The 24,650-nt window shown below is 36.4% G+C and overlaps 2 protein-coding genes across 2 annotated transcripts in view; both read left to right on the top strand.

Annotated features, from left to right (window-relative positions):
• Window positions 1-2,011: 2,011 nt before the first annotated feature.
• Window positions 2,012-24,650, top strand: part of LOC141436551 (calsenilin-like) — a 63,966-nt gene continuing 41,327 nt past the window's right edge. The window contains exons 1-3 of the mRNA XM_074099554.1: window positions 2,012-2,080; window positions 2,639-2,834; window positions 23,918-23,991. Of these exons, the coding sequence (XP_073955655.1) occupies window positions 2,012-2,080; window positions 2,639-2,834; window positions 23,918-23,991 (339 nt within the window). The remainder of the gene's footprint in view (window positions 2,081-2,638; window positions 2,835-23,917; window positions 23,992-24,650) is intronic.
• LOC141436263 (small ubiquitin-related modifier 3-like) lies at window positions 17,707-21,575 on the top strand. The gene is made up of 3 exons (XM_074099170.1): window positions 17,707-17,870; window positions 18,035-18,151; window positions 21,027-21,575. The coding sequence occupies exons 1-3, from the start codon at window positions 17,853-17,855 to the stop codon at window positions 21,162-21,164; spliced, it is 273 nt and encodes a 90-aa protein (XP_073955271.1). The 5' UTR covers window positions 17,707-17,852; the 3' UTR covers window positions 21,165-21,575.

Raw genomic sequence — 24,650 nt, 5'->3', positions numbered from 1 at the left:
TTCTGGACTGTCAATATATTATACCGAAGTTTCTATTTATTTTTATCTACTACGAGTATTTCGGTAAATTTAAAATTGGCGGTCCTTTTATCTTTGCATTGTAGTGTCTACTCTTGCACAATATACTACGTTATGTATGTGTATTGTGCCTCTTATTTCTGATGATTTTTCAATTTTTCAAAGGTTAACTGGAAGAGATTATTAAGGGATAAAGTGTACTTTGTACTTTGCTGTGTTTTCATATGTTTTATGTACAATAAAGAGTTATACAATATGCGAATGGAACCTAATTTTTTTCTGTAACCTTTTGTTTTCCTTTGTACAATTATTAGAGTTATAAACAAANAACTACAGCTTGCAATTCGCTCACCAAGATCGCGCCACCCCTATTCAATCCCTGCACCGACTTGGGATGAATCTGGCAAGTTTGAAAACTGCATTCATAAAATAAACAATAAGCTTCCTTGATGCCCAGCTGCCATTCCAGTCACTTCTACATTTCCATGCCCCACTATGGCAAGGTTCTACGTTTATTTCCATATATATATCAGGACTAAACTGTTATAACGGCAAATAAATTAAATAAAGTAGTTTATGGTATTAAGAAAAAGCGTGTTATTTATACAAAACAGCATTTTTTATGTATTGCAATTATTAACAACGAGTAAAAAGTGCTAGAAAATTACTTAAAAAAATTCCGGTGTCTACTTTATAATTACATTGTTTAATAGATAATATAGTCCTGTGTCGCGGGCAGACAGACGAACATTCACCGGAGCGAAAACAGGCCTTATCCGCTTCCTTCATCAAATCAGTATTTTATGAGAAAAAAAATTAAGCACTCATTAATTTTAAACTTTGATTGAAACCCCAGTTTCAAGACCCAGTTCGAAAACTTAAGAACTTGTGCAGAGCAACGGAGAGGAACCTGAAAAAAAAATGAATACCGTGACCATACCACAAACACAGATTGTGTGTGGTATGGACTGTTACTGTAACAGGTTGACTATTCATTTCATGAATTTTATCTCAATCGCTAAATTCGTACCAATGGGCAGATGTTACTCAACATCATTCAAAAATATAACTATACGAACACACAATTTAAATACTTATAAATAATTTTCTTTCACGAACAATTTAGTTATAATGTGTACTTGTGCTGACCGTCATACGCCTAACTGCACTTTTCCAAACTGGGTCGTACGTACTCATATGTTGTGTGTCGGCACAAATCCTCAGTGGATAAATAAAAGCACCTCCAGGTTTCGGTTTAACTCCCGCCGTGAAAGCTGGGATTTTGTCGCGTTGATACTTTCTAAAAACACGCTACCTTTAAAACCGACCGGATTCAGCAATCTATTGAAACGGGTCCAATAAAATCTTTAGAAGATAAATTAAATTCACATTCAATTGTTGTCTGTGTGAAAGGATCTAAAGAGATACCTAAGTGTATTCAAATTGAGTTTTAATGACGTTTTCCTAAAACAGTATTAATGAATAAAAATGTGTCCTAGCAGTACGGAAGCAATAATTCAAATATATCTTATCTTTAAATTGAACTCTAAACAACAACCTATGAAGTGTTCTGCCACTAGGTATATACTCATAGAACAAGACTTTTCTCATGTTAGTCTAAAAATAAATGTTATTGTTCGCTTTTCCAATTCAGCGTAGTTTTTTGTATAAAACGAAGTAGGGATAAGAATCCTTTCATTTTTGTGAGAGAACGCTTGTTTCCTTCACACAACGCTTGGACATCCATTGTAAAGTGAATTGAAAGGATTGTAAGGCATGTAGTCAAGTTCACGAGCCCTTAAACCTTTCTAATAGGACCTCATCTGGCGTTGTGAACTGGATTATGTGACTATATCTAAAGCATATCTAAAGATTCTAAGCGAACCTTCAAAATGTTAAAAAGATAGTCTCTTCGTCACCGACTTCTTCGTAATCTGAATCTTTTGTTAGCTTGAATTTGCCAATATTTTTCTAGCATACAATCGTTAGGTCAATGAAGATTGATCTTTTCATTCCTGGTGCGTCCACCGTCCAACGTGTCTTTCCAAAGACTTCCACGATGGTAAATACCAATGGCATCTGGCATAGCAGTTTTGTCTCCACCCCATATACTATACGTGCCACTGCTGGACACAAACCTCTCAAATTACAAAATTAATTAATTAATGGGCTTGAGTTTAAACTCAAACTCAAACTCACAACATTTATTGACAAGAAAAACACACTACATCACAACAAAAACACAGTAAAAACATAAATAGGAGAAGAGAGGAAAATAAGAGATATTGTGCTGTAGTTTAGGCGCTGCAGATTGGGAATTTCGCACACACCATTGAACTGCTTCAAAAATCTTGTGCAGGCTTACTTTCTATATTTTCCTTCACCAAAAAAAAAAGTTAATTTCAAATGTCAACTCTAATAAACCCGAATTCGAATCTCCGATCGTTTGCTTGGTAATCGTCTCAGTTGTCCCATCAATGGGACAACTCAATGGGACTAGTGGGATAGACGGGCAAAATCAAACTATTAGACTAACACAGATATCTACCACCCAAAGATGCGGTGATTGCGGTGCTTCCTTAAAACTGACTGTAATTTATCTCTCTTTTCTTCTTTCCAGACTCCGAGCTCGAGGGAGTTGGGTGAACAGCTACCTCGCTACCGGCCGGACTCAATAGCAGCTCTTCGACGCGTCACAAGATTTTCAGAGCCTGAACTGAAACGCCTTTACCGTGGGTTCAAAGCAGAGTGCCCAACTGGTGTGGTCAAAGAAGACACTTTCAAGCTGATATACGCCCAATTTTTCCCACAGGGAGGTAAGTATCAAGGTATTAAGACCGAAGCTCAGCAGTTCCGCAACGCATTAAACCACGATACGACGCGAGCTCATGATATATATGATATATCTTAGGTTAAGAAGATGATGAAGGAAGTCGAATATATTCGCGCGAAAATTGTCATATTCGCTGGCTGGGTGACGGACTTCTCCAGCAGGGCTACTACGTAACTCGAAACTTGAAGTTCGTGTCGTTCGGTCCCTCTGACACTTATGCTATTTATTTAATACGAGAGCGAGAGGACGGTACGATACGAACTTCGAGTTTCGAGTTTCGTAGTAAGCCCTGCAGGTGCCGCAAACAAACAGGTGCGTTCAAATAGTTCTTTATGACAGCGGCACTGAGCAAAGCAATCACGAAAACGTAAGTATAAGTAGACATGGAATTTTATGCATTTGCATATTTATCTATACAAAAGCATATAACTTGCTAATTAAGACGTTAATGCATATTTTAGCCTTTTTTACAATAGTGCATATTTTGGTTAGCCGTACAATGAAATCTGTGTGACAAACTTTACGATTACGTAATCATACTATACTTAAATATTATTATTTATAATATTTTCAATATAATCAATCAATCAATCAAATATTATTGAACACTGGAAGATTAACATGGGTATACATTTTCCTAGATTTATTTTGCGAACGATACCCTTCCAATCATACCTACCCTTTTCAGATGTGGCTGTAAGCGCCTTAAAGGTTGCGCCATATAATTTGAGTCAAAGTCATTAAATGTGAGTCTGTGATTCGTGAACGTGGGATTAAAAACATGATCCTTTAAAGTCATTATCCGAGCATTTATTTTATTTGATTTCCGTGGGCACATTTTTGTTGGCATGGTAGAAGATTCTGCAGTTTCCATGTTATCTAGTTTAAGTATAGGACGTCCAAAAGTAATCGAAAATGTCATCAAATACTGCGAGTACCTACAGCCCATTCATGACAAAATGTGATCACGAAAATTGAGGCCAAACGCTCGAGTAATGACCCTCTATTGCCTCAACACACCGGTGGACTGACGACATCATCCTTCTTCTTCTCTTTTAAAATATGGCTTTTCTGTCCTAATTAATAGGACAATTTCGCCAGTGTCAAAGTATACTGTCTTTGAGAGGGACGTTGTACGGTGGTTGTAGTTTTTGCAACTTGATAGTAAAATTCCAGAAACCACGTGGACACAACTTGTGCATTAAAAAATGTCAGACACGAGAGAAATATAGAATTTTGTGATCACTGTTCACTGTTAAGGTAAATCGCCGCATAAAACACTATCAAAATTATACTTCAACTAAGCCAAAGAACAGAAATAGCAAAAATTAGATATTGTCTACATTCGCCATGTTCGAATGCTACAAATCGAATCTTCGACGACATCATGAGAGTTGCGCGAAACCGGTGGATGCAAGTGGCGAGTTGTCGTTCATTGTGACATTTTAAGGGGAAGGCCTTTGTTCCGCTGTGGACGTCTTCCGACTGATAATGGTGATGATGACTGACTCAACAAGTCCGTGGTACCTAGTAACTAAGCATGCTTTTCAAATAAAGGCTTTGACTGTGTTTATTTCTTACCTTTCCCGTCCCTCATCAAATGGACATCGGAGTACACTCAACGAATGAATAATTCACAAGATCAATCAACCCACGATGAAACAATATCAAAGGTAAGTGCTGTCTAATTCAAACGGAGCGAGAACATCTTGCGAGTTGCGATACATTGCCGTTTATGGTAGATTTCCGACTACAGAAAAAAAAAACAATTTTTGATTTCACTGGCGTGAACTGAGCTGTCAGTTTGTCGAAGTTAACGTAAATTCAGAAAAAGTCAACGTTTGGGATTGGGGGCCCGTAACGTAACGTCACGCTGTGGTAAAAAGTGTCGCACAACGCACAACGTGACGACATGCGGAACTTTAACCGGCTATATCTTCATCAATTATTGTTTAATTGACAAAAGAATAAATATGTGTCCAATATTTTATAATAGTCTAAGTCATTGATTAGTGTTAACTGGCGGTTAGGTGTGATGCCGTCTCTATTTGTTTTGTTCGAATAGACGGAGACGGCATCACATTTAACCGTCGGTTAACGCTAATCAATGGATAGTGAACAGCCCCTTAGTCATTGATTAGTGTTAACTGGCGGTTAGGTGTGATGCCGTCTCTATTTGTTTTGTTCGAATAGACGGAGACAGCATCACAATTAACCGTCAGTTAACACTAATCAATGGATGGTGAAACAGCCCCTAAGGGTATGCGCGCACATTTGTCTCCGCGGCTATATTGTCTCTCACATCAAGTCTATGTAAATACATAGCCGCGCGGCCACGCAATGTAACCAAATCGCGCGATATTCCTCGCACCGTGTAACTAAGGCTTTACTCTAATTTAGCTTTCTCATTGTGTTATCGCCCACCGCATTTCCTTAACTCTGCAGCGTCGAGGTTTTACAGAAGTAGGCAAAAAGTGGAAAGATAAAGCGGAAATGATGCTGATTATGATCTGTAGGGAAATTCGGCGAAAGGTTAAGTGAGCTCGATACGTAGGTTAGGGAAGGTTATAAATAGCTGAGAGATGATAACAAAAGACGCCAATCACAATTAGTGTTATCAGGCCCTAGACTACGAAGCGCAAAATTTTACCTTCGTATTCGTGCTTATTCTTATATTTAACACGAGAGTGAGAGGGACGGTACGATATGAACGTAAATTTTCAAATTTCGTAGTAGCCCCAGGCCTATTCGCCTACGAATAGATAACGAAAAAAGAAAAACTTAGAAATCTTTATTTTTTCATTCTACGTAAAAATAGGGGTGTTATAGGTTTAACATCAGTGTCTCTTTCTGTGGCATCGTAACTCTTAAACGATGAACCGATTTCAATTCGGTTTGTTTAAAAAAGTTTCCTTGCGGCGGTAGTTTTTAGCTATGTTTTGATAAAAATCGATTCAGACTTTTTCGAGATATTGAACTTTGAGATGACAGTGTCAGAGGTATTTCAACTTTTCTAAGTTGGCTAGGTTATTTAACTGGCACTGTTCGTACTCTTATGTAGATATTGTATGTTATTCGCTTCAAAATTTGCAAACCATTTGTCGACCATTTGTTAGTACCTATCTAACTAAATTATCCGATTGAGCCGTAATTTGGCGAACTTATGTAAGTCCAATGACAATACAAGGCTGCGGCTCCACTGAGGCGGAGACGAGCGGAGCGGAGAGGAGACGTGTAAGGATCGACCAATCATATTAGTTAAATCCACATCTCGTCTCCGCCTCATTGTCATCAGACGTGTAGGGATTAGTCGAGCCCTACACGTCTCTCCGCTCCGCTCGTCTTCGCCTCAGTGGAGCCGCAACCTAAAACCATAGTGAAATTTTGCAATCGTTCCCGCAGATAGGAACCGTTTAAGAGTTAAGATTTTTTTAACTTATTAATTAAATATTCAACTTCGGGATGAACGCAAGTACAGCAGCGAACGGTTGTATTAAAAATAATATTTAACATGAACTTGCTGAGCGTTATGATAGGAATAGGACTAAGCCTTATCGTCTAAAACACTTGGAATCACAACCGTTTTCACCACTTTCTTTTATCACGTGGTAGATATAAGATTAGGGTAGAAAGAGATGGCCAATGCGATAGCAAACGTCAGTGCGTTAGAGAATACGGCCTCAGTGCCCTTAGTGTGACGTTTTCGGTTACAAAATACGTCTCGATCGCGTTCGCGTTAAAATCTCAATTTGTATGCAAACACGAACAGCGCCTCTAGCGGAACGTTTGCGATGTTCGTGTATCCATACAAATTGAGATTTTAACGCGAACGCGATCGAGACGTATTTTGTAACCGAAAACTTACACTAAGGGTCATCATATTTATTGCATAGTATATTCGTAGACAAGACAACTTAAGTACTTCAGGTTTTTTATTACGGCTCGTATTAAGCATAAGGCTGCATTTCCACCAGAGAAGTGCGAAACGTAATAGAAACGCTAGGTATATTTATGTAGGTACAGTCAACGTCATTAATAAGTGATCACTATTGTACCTTGTCACTTTAACGTCTTGTTTGAAAAACCATACGAAATTGTGTAACGACCAGGGATGTTACTGAGCTCCGATTCCGTTTCCGTTAAGTCGGAACTTACGTTTCATATTAAACGTCCGTTTCGGTTCCGGTTCCGATACTTTTGAAACGGAAGTCAATGCTTACCGCGGCGACTGGACATAAGCGGCGTACATCAAAAACAAACAGAGGGCTAATCATGAAACAATACGCAATAGACCCCTCAGGTTTAGTAGACCTACCCTTAACATCTCGTCCACCTGTCACTCAGGCTCCGACTCTGGTTCCGGTTCCGTTTTCGGTTCCGATTCCGTTTCTGGTTCCGATAAACTAAATTGAAAACATCTGGTTCCGCTTTCAGTTCCGATAAAACCACATCCGTTACATCCCTGGTAACGACTGAAAGCGACAAGGTACAGAAATGATCACTTATTTATGACGTTGACTGTACCATCAGCCAAATATATAACCAAATATATGTGGTCTACCACCCTAAAGCTGTAATCCTTTGCATGTCATAAAACAATAATGCCAATAAACGTGTCCGTCAAGTTGAAAGTTCGACTTAGGCGACATATTCATTTGATAGGAACTTGTTTAAAAATTGATAACCACTTATTTGGCTCCGCTGAGCTATTTTCACTAGAGCTGCGCTGAGCGAGGATAGATAAATAAAGCGTTTCTATTGGTTCATGAAAAACGCATTTCTTGCAACCAAATCGAAGTTCGTATAGCACCGTCCCTTTCACTGGCGTATTAATAAAAAGACTCGTCAAGATCGCTTACCTTCATGTCTAATGCTAAAAAAAATGAAGTATAGCGCCGCCTAACTTGAAATTGACCCAATGCTCGCCAATGTCCTCACACATCTCTAGTGGAAACACAGCCTAAGCCAACTTCCTTGAGGTTTCAGCTGTTATCATCCGTCTGGTTTTATTACCCTTCTAAACAAAGGGCATAAGAAAAGGACGCATACAGTATACATGGTGGATCGCCACGAAAAATGTTAATAAAAGACACGGACCGTACTAAAAAGAATACAATGGGAACATGAAAAAAGCATAACATAATCATATAATCCCATCAAGTCGAGTCCCCGCGTGTGTGCTTTACATTCTGCGGGGTAACACTGGTTATGGCGGTAGACCGTTTATGGCAATTTACTAAAGTGAACATTGAATATTATTGCTTTGTGAGACAAAACTCCGAATATCTGGCTAAAAATAAATTATCCGTTTATTTCACGTAATAAAGTCTGTATCTAGGTTCAGTATGCTTAATTTTATGTTAGTCAGATATTAATAATAATCACTATAACAATTTGATAAATTAATTAAATTACCCAATAATGTTATAATTTAATAATCTGACGATAATAATAATTTAATAATGTGTTTACGAGTACAAACAAGTACATTATTGAAAAAATAAAATCTCAAACTTATAAGTTCAAACTAAAATATCACCACCTAAATGATGTGATTATTAATTTTATCTATAATATCATTAAGTTTCAATTTCATAATTTATCAAGTTACTATCAATAGAGCGAGTAAAAATAACTGTTAAAACTTTATTATATTCTTCTTTCGTCTATGCGTGTCTCATAGTGGGTAGGTACAACAGGGCTACTACGAAATTCTAAAATCGAAGTTCGTATCGTACCGTCCCTCTCGCTCACGTATTAAATAATATAAGTGTCGGCGGAACGGTACGATACGAACTTCAATTTTCGTATTTCGTTAGCCTGTTCGCCTGTACGCGGACCCAGTGTCAATAGAGAACTGGCCCTTTACTATGAAGTGCAAAATTCGAACTTCGTGTCTTGCCGTCCCGCTCATGCTTATATTATTTAAAACAAGAGTGAGAGGGACGGTACGATACGAACTTCGATACTTGAATTTCGTAGTAGCCCCTCTGTCCTTATCATTTAATCGAATACGGTTTCCTCCACCGAAAAACTCAAAGGTGCGAGCCGGGATTGAACCCTTGTGCCTCTTCTTGGAAATAAATAGATCAAATCACTAGGCTACCATGGAAAACTGCGAAAACTTTACATAAGTAGGCTAAATGGCAATCGTAAGCGCAGCGGAGAACATCCACCAACGAGATGGACGAAATTACCTCGTCACGGTTGTATGGTAACTTGGTAACCAACAGCAGCCACTGGTTGCAGGCCACTTCCAACCGAAGCAAATGGAGGTAAGTAGGTATATTATGTGGGAGGCCTATGTCCAATAGTGGACGTCCTAAGGCTGATAAGATGATGATGATGAGACTAAATGGAGAAAAACAAAAGTAAAAATTGTTTCCAACTAATGTGCGGATTATTTTCACAATGTGCGTCGAAATCGTTTCTTGAATCCACACAATATCTCGATTCATTTTTATTACGGTTGTATGGAAAAAGGGGTACATAATCGTAAACGTACGTATTGAATCGTACACTTAGTGTAAATTGTGAACACTTAAAGTGTCCATTATTACAAACGTAGCATAAAGACGGTTATGGTAAATTCCGCGTCTCTGCTTTTTACCTACGTTATACTCGTAGAAGGTGCAATCTCAAACAGGTTTCCTTTTGTGTTTGCCCTCGATTTCGCAGATTGCGATGCAGTTAATGCATCGTGCTGGAAATAATGGACTGAATAAGTCAAGAGTTGGCAGAGGGATTTTAAAAGTAAATCGACAGTATATTAAATCGAATTTATCTACACCCATATAGTAAATCCACAATTATGCGTTCAAAACCATAGGTAATGACCAGCATTACGAAATTGGATTCTATTATGAACACGGTTGTATCGTAATGGTCATTACGATACAGATTAATGAGATTTCATACATCATTACAGCACGGGGGAGGGCGCGCCGCGACCACGTACAGCAGCAGGTCGTCGCGCGCACACTCGTGTTTTAAGGACCCCTATTACGATACAGTTGCATAAAATACTATTAAATTGCCCACATGAAAATGTTATGAAATTGCATGGTAACCCTGGTGTTGCCTATGATCTCTTAATCACCCACTTGCATCCAGTCGAATAAAAAAGGTGAAAAAAGGGTGCCTAGTATTTAAACGCACATCAAAAAAAGTCCTTATTTATCCAAAAAACCGAATTCACATCAAAATTACTGATTGCACAGCAAAATACTCCACTCAAAATATAACGTAATAAACCGCAACCTATATTCGCGGCGTACCGCTATTTATCTTAAAGTAAAGCATTTTTTTATTTCACAGCTAATAATGGCTAACGCACATCATACTTTTGAACTTTTTTTTATTTAAATCTAGCTTCTATTTTCATAATTATATGTAACGCACAACAGTTTATTTATTAAGTACAACATAAGAATACCTATCAATTTATTTTCGGTATTTATATACTTTTTTCATCAAGTAAATTACATAAATCTAAGCACTAGTAGGGGCCAAATTATTTCCTACATAAATTAGGTTCTGGGTTCTGGCGCTTCGCCGGCCGCTATCGCGGCGCGCTCGTTTCGCTCGCTCCGCTCGTCGTCGTACCTAATTTTCCGGTGATAAAATGTCAATAAAAGTTATTTTGCTATTGGAAATGAGTATCATCTACGCACGCTCTAATTAATTTGCTGTGCAGTCAGTATTTTTGATGTGATTGTAGTATTTTTGTATGTTAGATTGATGTATATTTTCGAATTATTGAAGTACTAGTTTTGCTAAACATTTAGTTTATTTGTAATGAAATAATTTAATTGATGTACAAAAGTATATAAATGATGAGAATGACTTGATAGGTAATTATTTAATTGATGTGCAATTAATAATTTTCCAAAAAAAATTGGCCAAGTGTCAGTCGAACTTGGTTAGCAGAGCCTTCTCTTAAACAAAATGTACGCAGTGTAGAGTGATTTTAGATGATAGGCAGACAGACATAAAAAATAATATTTTCAGACTTTTTGACCTTTTTCTTCGTACCAAATTTCAAGTTTCTGTCTGGGACAACGGAAATTTGTATGGAACACATGTATCTACACATTTTATGATGAATATATTTTGATCACGTTGACTAAGAAATTTGAAATTTTTAGTGATTCTGGTCTGGTCTGGTATTTGTTATTGATTTCAGCTTGATACAACCACGCGTTTCTGAGAATAAAGGTATTGACAGACAAAAAAGTGATTATATCTGTAACGGTTCCGTCTTTCTTTATAAAAAGTGCTTTCGGCGCACTTCATGCCGACTTCTATTACTGACTGACTAGAAATTTAATATAAACATGACGATACACAATGCAATAATCAAGTACCGTCAGCAAAAAGAGTAATAAAAACGAGAATAGTCACAAAAACGTATGTTAAAGTAATGTAAAGTAAGTAAGATTCAAATCTTTGAAGAAAACTCTTGAAAAATAATCTCTTGAAAAAACTTGGTTTACATGAAATACGAAACACAAAATGAAGTCCTACCATTAAAATATTGGAGTACTGTTGTCTGAACGACATTATCAGTTCATCTTATCATGTATTCTGACCCAATTTCAATGTTTTCGTATTCATTTATGCCAATTTTATGCTCAACGAGTTTTCCGAATCCCTGAGATAAACAAGAAAATGCAATTTACATTGACTTGTATTTACTTATAATTTAAGTAGATTTAATGAGAAAGAATTATTCTCACTGAAGTTGAACTTTATTTTAAACAAATTCATTTAATATAAAAATACAGCATCTCGATTGTTATTCAGCTCAAAAACAAAGATTTCTGTTTTATCCTCACAAATTTATGTATAGTTTAGTGCCGTGGCATCGTAACATATTTTTTTCTGTTTTTTCGTGGCTTACCTAACTAATGGGTTGGCAGGTAGGTATATATAAGTCTGTAAGTACTAGTTATCTTTACCCATTTGCTTAACATCTTATATCATATATGCGCTATTTCACTGCAAACACGATAATTTTGTGATATCTGCAAAAAAATCTGTGTCCGTATTGTTTAACCCGAGCGCTCGGGATCGTATTCACCTTTTTTTAGGGTTCCGTACCTCAAAAGGAAAAACGGAACTCTTATAGGATCACTTTGTTGTCCGTCCGTCTGTCTGTCTGTCAAGACCCTTTTTCTCAGGAACGCGTGGCACCCGTGGCGGGGCGCGTGGTATCAAGCTGAAAATCATATAAATTTTTTTCACAGCTCCAAGGTACAGTAGGTAAATCTGAGCAGTTTACTGCCTCTTGGAGCTGGGAAAAAATTAAACTTCTAAGCCAACGCAATCAAAAGATACATCCGTTTATGCTGCAAATTTTCGACACTCGCCATGGAATCTAAACTTCCCGTGAACTCAGAATCTTGAAATGTGGTACTAAGCAACGTCTTATAGCACAGATACAGGAAAAATTGCGAAAAACATATGTCGGCGCGACGTTATTATATTATTAAAAGAGGAGGAAACTAGTCTTCGCATAATAGCCAACACATGCAGCGGGCTCGGCAGCAACCGATCACGCCATCTCAGGTATCCCAGGTGCACTACCTGACTTGTAACTGGGTTATCTTACCTGAGTTGTTAACGCCCGCTTATAAAAGCTGAAGAACACCGATGGGGGGGAGTTCTCACTTAGCCGTGGCCCGATGCACAATGTGTTCGTTGGTAGTTTAATGACATAAGATGTAGTTAGTATTAATTACGTTAAGGAAGTATTTGTCCAATTGGTTGACATTGAATTGATTACCGACATACAGCTTAAAACAACATTACTCCCGGGTTTTCTTGATAATGTGTGACCCCTTCTCCTATACATAAATTTTTAGTGACATCATATAATAAAAATATTTGTACGGAATCCTCGCGCTAGTCACTCGCGCTTAGCCGGTTCTTTTTTTCTATACCACAGACAGTCTGACAGAAAGAAGCGGTGAATTAGACAATTCGGCCTCTGGTTTGAATTTAAATTATGGTTGCTTGTACTTGTTTTTTTATTTCATCCTTGGCCAGAAATTTTTTAGACAACGACAACACGACAACGCACTTGCCATAAATTTAAAATAATTATTTTCGTACTAAATTTACTATAAAATTATTTTTAACCATTAAACGGATTGCCTACAAAAATGTTTACTCCATGATGCCAGTTGTTGGTACTTAGTTGGGTATGGCAAGTGTGATTGCAGCAGGTATTGTTATTCGGAATACGGCCAAATTAATAATTAATATTATATTATTATTATTATTATTAATTAGTTAGAAGTAATTCTTTAGAGAAAATCGTAAGTCAAATTAAAAGCTTACAAAGAAATTATGATTACTGACTAATAAAATTGACAATACGGCTTGATTTATTCAGTGTTCAATTAAATGAGGGTCGCCAACTAAAATATTGAATTAAATTGTTGGACTGGACTGATTGCTTAATTCGATTAATCCAGTTACAACCAGTTATAACAAGAATTGTCCGGGAAACGCTCGTTGGATATCTTTTGTTCAATTATCTGTCAATGTCAAGTTACCTATTCAATTTATTCTAAACAAAATAACTTGTTTCAGTTTAATTATTCAAATATAAAACTCTCCCCCACAAGCAGCAATGAAAATCAAATTAAATTGTGACAATATTTTTATGACCATCACCATCTTGCATAGCTGCCGAATGGTTCTAACGGGTTTTGATACTTTAATTTGCCAATTAGTATATTATTTATTTTAGTTTCCATAATTTCTGTTTTTTCTTTATTTTACTAACTTGAAGAATGGCGAGGTGGTCATAGCAGTAGGTAGTTTAAGAACTGAAAGAAATTAAGGAAAATGAGCTATTTCGTTCCAAACGCTTTAAATTAAAAAAAAAAAAAACAACTACATACTTTATGGGTTAAGCTCGATATTTCGGCACAGTTGCATGTGCCATGATTACGAGACGAAACCCGAAAATCCGAAAATTAAAAATAACAAAGCACAAATTTAAATCATAAAATTAGTAATTAACCCGATAGTCTAAAACATTGCGGTAACACATACTTTATGTTTTCTAATTCAAAACTCATTCACTTCAAATGTAAAAAGTGACAAATTTTGTGTGTCTTTTATGAAGGCTTTCAATAGTTAATTATGCAACTGAATCGTAATAGGGGTCCTTAAAACACGACTGTAGGTCACATGAGTACAATTTGAGCATGTAATATAAAGAAAACAAAAAAATTGATGTAAATAGTATCTTGTTTATTTATTCCATTTATTTACACAGTGGTTTTCGTTTTGTTAAAAATATGTGGCATACCTATTTATTTATTTTCAAATTAACCACTTTTCACCATTGCCAACCTATGGTAGCCATAACCAGACTATAGTTAATTGAATAATTCTAATCTAAAGATGACTATTATGTTGTACGTACCCAACATTAAAATTAATCTCCGTGCTTTTCAATAGCGGCAAACTTATAGCGCGTACACACCGGCCCAACGAGCGCCAACGAATGGGTTTCGTTCGTTGGGCCGGTGTGTACGCGCCAATGTTACCGTTACCGCCACGCTTCGGATCGCCGGCACACGCCAATGAACGATCGTCGGCGTTCGGTAAGCCATCCAGACAGGACCAACGAAACCCATTCGTAGGCGTTCGTTGGCCCGGTGTGTACGCGCCATTAATAATGTGTATTGCCGGAAATACCACAATGTTGGCAGCACTAACAAGGGCGAAGCTCTTTCGACCTCCGATCACAACTTTCGACGTAGCGAACAATGGTACCACATTCAAGCCGCGAAGTGGCGGGAAACCGCTTAAAAAAACAAAGTTAACGTATACTTGTTTTTGTTCTACGTAGTACGTAAAATTCCGTGGTTTCTTCCATTTTTATTTTCCAAACTAAATTGCGCTCTTCTGTAGCCTGTAAAACAAAACAAGAAACAGCAATAAGAGTTCAAATATATCTACTTCTACTAAATAAAAAATCACAGGATGTTTTACCACTGGGATATATAGCCAAATTTTCCAAATTTACCCATGTTTTCACAAAAATATTTATAGCCAACCAGAAACTAAAAAAATATCCACCAGATATCAGTGCATTGCACGCTGGCCACAAATCCCGAATTTGTGCTACACTAACGTAACTTAATGGAATGAACCAGTGTGGAAACAAAAGCCATAAAATCCTCGTGCGCAAATGTTAAATTTATTACTGTATGCATTTGGTTTTTTAGGATGTAAACTGGCTGTTTACGTTTCTGTTCATTTCGTTAAATTCATAATTTAAAATATGGATAAAAATATAGTTACAACTGTACCAAGATATTTTTTAATTGTGATTATACTATGCCTACATTATTTTATCTACAGCTAAGTAGGTACAAGCCAAATGTAATGAACAGCATTGTGGTTTACTTAAGTGGATGCAATTGCATACGGATAGAATAAGAGAGAGAATTGTGTAACACCACCATCGATATTTATTCCTATCGCACTTACGGACTGGACTCGCCACTCGTGTTATTACTATGAGAAAAGGGAAAATGCTTTTGAACTTACCACAAAAAACTTAAATGCGTAAAACAAGTACAAAATTAAACGAGGGCGCCACTTTCTATACACCATTTTTTCTTGATTTCCCTTAATTTCCACAGAAAGCTCAGTTCATTGATAGAAACTACCCAGAAAAAATAACTTTTTCACCTCAGCACCTCTAACAGGCAGGTTTTGCTATTAGAAATCAGTGAGCAAAATCGCATTTTGCTCACTCCGTGAGACAAAGTAACTTTTTAATTATTTTTTTTAAAAGCTGAAGATCCAAATCCACTCACGGAATTCCAAATATTTGAACATCACTTTGATCTGTCACTTTCACTTCAACACGAAAAAGGCGAGAGATAGGATCAAATGTGTTGATTACAATTTTAAATTAAATTTATGGTATTAAAAATACATCGATACCTAATAAATTACATGACAACGAAATATTTCCAAAATGTAAATTTTCCCGCTCTTTTAATAAAGTATGCAACCTCGTTGCACGAAAGCAGCTTCTCTTGTTGTTTTTTATAAAAGAATTCCGTATACTGCCTCTACAGTTGGAATAAATATTTGTCAAATTGAATGAGTTTGTAACAAATCTATTTATGTTTATGTAACGAAATCTTAAAAAAAAATTGCATTGTACCTACCTACTTACTGGAAACTTTTTCGTTCCGAATTCAAAACCTCTGTATTTAAGAACCGCTTTTCAACAATGTTTTCAAAGATGTAATCGCGACTGTTCTTATAATTTTTGAGTAAGTGTTTTAAATGTGATTATTATATTTGTTTCTTAATAAGATTATATTTAAAAATTGTGTTTGTTTTGTAAACAGGTAGGTTTATGTGGTTTTATTCTTATGTTACATTTAAACTATGTTCTCGCTGCTGAGGTGAAAAATTGTATGTGTCACACGAGACCAAAGTTTTTTTGCATCTCGTAGGTTTGAATCCCTTGCTGCTCTCAGGATTCTAACCTAGAATCACTCGCTAATGCTCGTGATTCAATTATAGAATCCTTCGCTTACTCGGGATTCAAAATCAACACTCGAAGCAAAAAACAACTTTGCTCACTTGTTGCACAAATAACTATTTTGACAGGTAGTTTCGTGGAAAAAACATAATAATAACTTCACACTCACTGTTTACGGTTAAATTGTAAAATTCACAAACTTAACGAGTACCATTGATTTAAGATATAAAAACATAAAAAAACTTACTTTTTTGAAATCTTCTTTGCTCAGTATATATTAATTAATAACACTACAATACAATACAATACAATATAATACAAATATTCTTTATTGGTCACCAAAAGCAGTACAGACATTACAAAAATCAAAAATTCAGGTAGACAATAGGCGGTTTTATCGCTAAAAAGCGATCTCACTCACTACTCACTCTAGTTACGGACTTAAAAAAACGTTAAAAATAAGAACCTTGTTTTACTGTACGTATTTAATTATGTAAATAGGTACTTGATTAATTTACAAACAGTGAGAATTAAGGCACTAGTATTTTGGAGAAATTAGGTAACTGTAATTTTAATCTATTGAATGTTCCCTAAAAGTTAAAGGGAATGAAAAATACCCTTAATACCACGATGTATAAACTAGCACCATAGTCTTTTACGTAAAGTTGAATGGCTTTACTGGAATAATGTGAACTGGGCATAAAATGTTGGAACGTGGCAGCAATTTCCTACAGAAATATTTAACTCCACTTTCCTCCGTTTACTACTCTATTAGGTGGATGTCTGTCCAATAAACCGCCGCGCTAAACCGCAACATTCGTCAAACGGAACGTTGTGCAGCTATCGACTTACGACATCCCTATTTACTTCCGGTTTACACGTTACATCGATAGAACAACACTAAGCGGAAATCGATTTTCTCCTTAGAGGTTGGCTATACTGACTGAAAGGGAAATGACGAAATAAATTTTATAAATACATTTTTATCGATTTTATTCTAGAACTTTCTACGCCTTCAGCTATTGCTATCTTATTCTTATTCTGTTATCGTTTGATTTTATCGACAGACAGTACACATCACTAAGACTCATGCGTAAATATCGATTTTGGAAGTAGCTCGAAAGATCAAAAAGAATAAATTAACTTCACATTTTGATCTTTATCCTTTTATGTTGACATTAATAACTTATTGCAAGTAATCAGATGAAATCAGCGACTTTTCAATTAAAATTTGTGCAACTTCTTCAAATATTTTTAAGCCAAGGTGCGCGAATTTGCTGCGCGCCATTGCGCCGTTATTACTGCGCATGTGTTGGCAGCACTGTGTCCTTTCCAAGCCACTCCGCCGCCATTACCACGCCACCGGATCACGAAACTGTCAGTAGTGCGTCTATTGTGTGATAATCTTTGAACTTGCGTTGCATTCCATAGTTTTGTGTTTATAGTTTTGAAAAATACTTGGACCCTAAAATGGCTGATGAAAAAAAGGTGAGTGAACTGCCGTAATATCAGTTTTAATTGATACGTTGCAAGTATATTTCACCGACATGGCGTTCTTTTGTAAAATGTGGTTATCTCGCATTTTTCGCACGAGTTCGAATCATGTAGGTATCGCTTTCAAGTATTAAATTGTTTTATATCATGATTTTCAGGGAGAAAGCGAACACATCAACTTGAAAGTGCTAGGTCAGGATAATGCTATTGTCCAGTTCAAAATCAAAAAACACACTCCCCTGAGGAAGTTGATGAATGCCTACTGTGATAGAGCGGTGAGTACATCAAACTATTTGTTAATTTTGCCATTCGGAAAGTGTTCATATTCTATTACATTGAGAAAAATTTCATCCTAATATTATTAACGTGTGTTTGTGTCGTGGCTTGGGGATTCAAATCGGCCATCTAGCATGATGGCTATCATGTCGAGAATTTTTTTGTATAATTTTAGATTTATAAGCATATTGTTGGTTTTTTCGAACCAGGGTTCATATTTTTAGTTTGGACTGTAGCATAGGGGGCACAGATTGTTTTTTACCAAAATGAAGTCATAATGACACATTTTAAATGACGTTATCGAATAGAATACGTTTACAAAAGCGTATTTTACTTGAACAACTTTTCTCTGTAATCAAAAATGGCCGAGCTAAAGGGACCCAGTTTTGAATTTTTTGCAAGCTGGCTGTTTTTTTTTTTTTTTTTTTTTTCAAAGAAGTCATGATATGACATACTGAGTGGCAAAAAATTGGTCCTTAAATTTATGCAAAAATAGGTAATTTTGTATCCGCTACATACAAATTTTGTGCCGCTCAGTATATATTTTAAATGATGTTATTGTATAGAATACGTTAAAATAAGAGTATTTTGTTTGAATATTTTCCTCTGTAATCAAAAATGGCCGAGATATAGGGACCCAAAGTTTGAAATTTAGGTACAACGAGCGAAGCGAGATGTTAGTATGAATTGTGACCACAACATGACAAAACCGAATTAAGGCGTTAATCTTAGCTATTGTTTGATAAAATATAAGTCAAATGCTCATTTTCTTTCTTCTACATCTATCTCATCTGTAGTTGGTCACAGAGAAAAGTACCCCTATTAAAATATGCTCATTTCAACATACTCTAATTTTAACAATCATTTAAAATAGGGCTTATACTAACATAAAACAAAATTGTTTCAATTTTGTCCTGGCTCCATAGTAATTTTGCTTGAAAATGTTGTTAAAAAAAATTGTTTTTCCTTTTTTTCGAAAATATGGCTGTCTTAATTCTTATGTTTTGACATGGTTTATGCAATAAAAAAAATGTATGGTGCCAATGTGGTTTTTTGGGAACATGGTATTTTAGGCACAAGTGTTGTATACCTATAATAAAGGAAACATGTAGTTCAGATTTAACTCATCAGCTGACATGCTGTACTGTAACTATACCACAATCAAGCTAATGACATTCAATGTTTTTTAGATATGATTTAGTAGTAGACTGGGATAGAATTTAATTCTGTGTCTAAAGTAGAGATATTTATTATGAAATTCCCTATTGTCTTGGGTTTTTAGGGTTCCGGAGCCAAAATGGCAAAAACGGAACCCTTATAGTTTCGTCAAGTCCGTCTGTCTGTCTGTCCGTATGTCACAGGCATTTTACTCGAAAACTACAACATGTATATCAATGAAATTTGGAGTACAGATGTCTTGTGAAAGCCGCTATTTGTTGTAGTTAAATAAATTACAAAAATAAATATTTATAGGGGGGCACTCCATACCCATATCAAAAATTTGAAAAAAAAATTTTTTGACTCGCATCAACATGTGGCACATACTTCGACAGCTCTTTTTAAAAGATAGTAAGGTTTCTCAAAAACTTTTTTGATTAAGTGAAGATTTCCGGGAATAATCGCTCCCAAAGTAGCAAAAATTGTGTCCCTAGGGAGGGGGGCCTCTTATCTTGTAAATCGTTTTTCCAAAAAATATGGAAAGGTAATGCTTAATAAATACTTTCAACGAAAATTGGTTTCAACATGATCGGATATACCGCTTTTGAGTTCTTGCCGAAAAACTGCGCTTCTCAACAAAAGGACGTAAGTGCCGTGAAGATATGCTCTTTTTCTGATAATAGGTCTTAAGACTGTAGTGTTTTAATTGTGTTATAACGCACATAATAATACTACTTTATATTATTTTTTATTGGGCGTGTCCGACACGCTCTTGGCCGGTTTTTTATTACCACTGTTACCAGACAAGTTTTTTCTTTTTCTATTATGAGCTCAAATATTTCATCAAAGCAAAGCAAAGTTTGGGTATGCATAATAATAATGCTGTTCTGAATTAGAAATAATATTTTTTGAAGATCAAAACAGTTGACACCAGTTATAACAATACATTGGATACAACCAAGAAAGAAGTCCCAACACAATATTAAATACCAACATAATACTAATAAAGACCAAATATTGCTGTCCAAAATATCGCTAGGTGGCGTTAGTATCGTGAGGGTCGTTTAATGTCTTGTTCAGTCTTGCTCGCATTGGGCTCATTTAGTTAATTCACCAATCACAAATTAAAAAGTTGTCAAACTAACCTCACAACTAAAACTAGTCTAAAGAGAAACAGTTATTACCTCAACATGAAGCGCTAAGTGTAGTGAAACTGGGGAAGCCATGGTAGCCTAGTTATTGGTTCGACCTAAGGCCTCTCAGGCAGAGGATTGTGGGTTCAGATCTCCAGGGCTCACCTTGTTGTGAGTTTTTCAGAATTCATTCATATTACATGTGAAATTCACCTCAAGCTGACAAAGGGCAACATCGTGATGAAACCTTTGTATGTACTTCCAAAGCAATTCAATTGTGTGTGTGAAGCTCCCGTTATACTGGGCCAGTGGGAACATCCCAAGCCCTCTGAGCAAGCCTGTCCTCTATAGTGGGACACAGGTTGAAATTATGAAATAGTAAAAAAAAGTAACTAAGAAATTGATGATTGTACAAACTAACTTTTGCTAATAATGATGACACTATAAATTCTCCCTGTAAATTGCATAACATTGTGAAATATTTTGAAATTCAATGATACCCTGCCTCTTATTGTATTATTAACACTCAAGTTGCCATTCAAATATGCCACTATCACTTATTTAATGATTAATTGTTTTACAGGGATTATCAATGCAAGTGGTGCGGTTCAGATTCGACGGCCAACCAATCAACGAGAATGACACACCTACATCGCTGGAGATGGAAGAGGGTGATACAATAGAGGTTTATCAGCAGCAGACAGGTGGCAACCTAGTGTAATTAGGAACTTAAGGACTTGTCCATTTCAACTGGAAGATCGTCACGGTGTACCCTTCTCAAACCCTAACATTAAGTTAATTTTTAATAACATGTTTTGTAACTGTGCAAAATGTACGACTATCTCGTGTTATACAATTCCTCAGATGAACTTTTTGTGCGGGATTGTGTGGCGCGAAGTTATCAGTTAATTAAGGTGGAAATCTAAGGTAAACCAATGATAGGTAACTTCAATATTCCATGTGATAAGTTTTAGTTCTTGTCTTTACAAAGTATGCCATTATTTTTTCTTACAAGGCAGTGAACCGTTTTCTGGAGCTCTGTATGTGGTATCTGTAATTTATTGGATAAATGTCCATACTAAGTATCAGGTCTATAACAACCTATTTGAAATAAAGTTAATGTAAGAATTTGTGAGCGTGTTTCAATTCAAATCCAAAATTTCGAAGTCAGATTTGATAGGGTGTCGTTATAGTACAGTGTTTTTAATAATTTATTTGTATTTTTATACGCTTTATAATAAATTAGAGTTATATTTCAATTAAATTGATTTTGTATCATTTTAGATGTAAGTTACTGTAGGTGACGACGTCCCATCAACTCTGATAAAATTATTAATAATAATGACGTCATCATGACTCATTTCGTAGAATCATCTCAGAGTAATAACAGCTAGTCATGTCATGTATCAGGTTTTTTTTTTAATTCGGCTAGTCTCCAAGTGGACACGAATAGGGGAATACCCAACTAAGTAAGCCGCAAATTAGTGATCATTGAAGTCGTTATCGCCGTTTATACCGAAATGGTAGCGACGCGAGTAGTACTTTAGTAAGGTGTCCAGCCTTAGGCGATAGTTCCAAAGCCCTCCAGAGTGGCGCTGGAGTAGCAAGTTGCTAATGAGGGCTATCGCGTATGAATTCGGCGCTAGTGTAGCGTGAGGTCTCCGAAATTTCAAATCTCATAGTTTTTGGGTGAGCTACGCGGGTTTATTTATAATTAGAATAATTTTGTGAATATTTTGCGTTACCTGAAATTAATTATGGCAATTATGCGTTACGGGGCAATGAATGTCTGTGTTTTGAGACAGTTTTGTCTTTCGGAAACTTGTCCTCCCTTTTTTTCCGAAAAAAACGGGACTACGTGCGTGTACGTGGTTGCTCGATGGTGTATTCAATATGATTTTAAACTAAACTTTGTTTTCACGCCCATAATAAATAACAGACTTTGAAAGCCATACTTAAAAACCTCACGCAACAGTGGCGCCATCTAGAAAGAGAAAAAACGATAGCCGTCATTATTACTGTAGCGCTGGAGGGCTACTACGAAAATCGAAGTTCGTATCGTACCGTCCCCTCTCACTCTGTTATTAAATAAAAGAAGCGTCAGCGGGACGGCAAGATACGAACTTTGATTTTCGAATTTCGTAGTAGCAGCCCCTCTGTTTACCATTGACGGATTATGCATACACAGATTGCTGGGGTTTTTATTCGCTATTCTTTCATCCACTTATTGTCTTCAATGATTGAGACAGTTTGCCGTTTATCTCTATACCGCGTGAACTATGAAATTTCCGGGATGAAAAGTTCGAAAAGTATCCTAAGATTTCTCAGGGTAGGTATCTCCATAAAAAAATCTTCTAAATCAGTTAAGTGCAAAGAGGTTACTTTCATGCTTTCACGTTTATAATATTGCCAGCGATGAATTTGAATTGGTAGTAAATGGGTTTGTATGGCCAACTCTGCGGCGGATGGTCAATGTAATAAAAATATTTTTAGCCCTCTGTCTGTACAATAGCGTGAAGACAAGAATTTAGCACGTCATGAACAGAACTACAGTCAGAATAAGGTAAGACTGGAAACAGGCTGAGGCTGCAGCATGGTCATTGGGTCATCTAAAACGACCTTAAAACCAGGTACATTTCTATCTTATTTCAACGTTATTAATGACTAGATTGAATTATAATAAGCAAACAGGCTTCCCCAAAAAACGCCACAATGGCCGATCTTACGCTGCTCGGATCCATTAGACGCCTGTCCTGTGATTACCATATCAAGTTCTTGTGGAAACCTACAAATCGACAGTGAAAGTTACGGCAGTTTTGGGCTTTTCAATTGTTTATTAGGAATTAGATCATCATCTTGGCCTATATACTCCCACTGCTGGGCACACAGACCTCCTCTCAGGGTGGTCTGGGTTGAGAAACTTCAATAGCGCGATGTAGGATTTGGAGTTACTGTATTTGCTCACTAGATGGCGCTAGAAGTCGCTACAAATGCTACAATACAAGCACTACAAAGTCAGTCAAACTAACAGCATCTACTGAAATATTCTGAAAGAATTTTAAGACGTCTTTATAGAATACTAGAGTTTACCCGCGGCTTCGCACGCGTAAGCTTTTCGATCTGGTAGTTACAATTGAAATTCCGGGATTTTACAAAATTCCTCTGGGAAATCCCAAAATTTATTATCTTGGTTTTCATTGAGGCTGTGTTGAGAACAACTGTACACAATTTCATGACTAAACCCAGCGGTTGAAATTTCAAGAGTTTATCCTTATCCCTGGGAATATCGAAATAAAAAGTAGCCTATGTGTTATTCCAGACGTCCAGCTATCTACGTACCAAATTTCATCCAAATGCGTCCAGCCATTTTAGCGTGAAAGGGTATCAAATATCTACACACACACAAACTTTCGCATTTCTAATATAAGTAGGATAAATAGCACATAAATTAATTGAGACTTTCGTTTCTTTCAGCGAATACTGCGCAGTATGCCCACTACGTCTTCAACACCCTGGACCAGGACAGAAGTGGACTGTTAAGTTTCGAGGTAAGGACTAAAATAACTACGGGTAGTACTGCCCGGATCACTACAACCATTGTACAGTCTAGGCAAAGATACGACACGGCTCAAAAAAGTTGCAAAAATTTTGTTTACACTTTCCTTAATGTGCCAAGAAAAATCGTGTATAACATATTTTTGTAACTTTGAGCCGTGTTTATATCTTTAACACTTGACGCCGTTACAATGTCTGTGTTGATAATGTCGTGTTTACTGCTCGAAATAAAAGATAGGTTTCTTTTTCTTTATCCATTTTGAATTTCAAGGAACCAAGAATCGCGAGTCTGAACAACATTAAACTTTCGAGTTCATAAACTTGTGAGTAAAAATTTGATTTATAAATATCTTAACACGCTTCTACGCCGTAACCAGATGTCGTGTTCAGAATTTTTTATCAATAATTTTTGTTCAAGTTTTTGAAACTCGACATCTAGCTATACTCGTGAATCTTGACAGATAAAGCAGTAGTAGGTAGATTGTTCCGGCATGGAGAAGAGGCAGCCTGTGATGAGGGTTCTGAGACTGACTATAGTTGACAGTATCGTAAGGTCCGTTTGGCAACTTCGACATTTTGTTTCACGGTTAAGTAGACAGGGGCTGTTTTCACCACCCATTGATTAAATTTATCTGACGGTTAAATGTGATGC

This window comes from Choristoneura fumiferana, chromosome 16 (genome assembly GCF_025370935.1).
Source record: "Choristoneura fumiferana chromosome 16, NRCan_CFum_1, whole genome shotgun sequence".
Taxonomy (NCBI): Eukaryota; Metazoa; Arthropoda; class Insecta; order Lepidoptera; family Tortricidae; genus Choristoneura; species Choristoneura fumiferana.
Note: the sequence above shows the minus strand (reverse complement) of the source record. Positions and strands in the feature narration are given on the sequence as shown.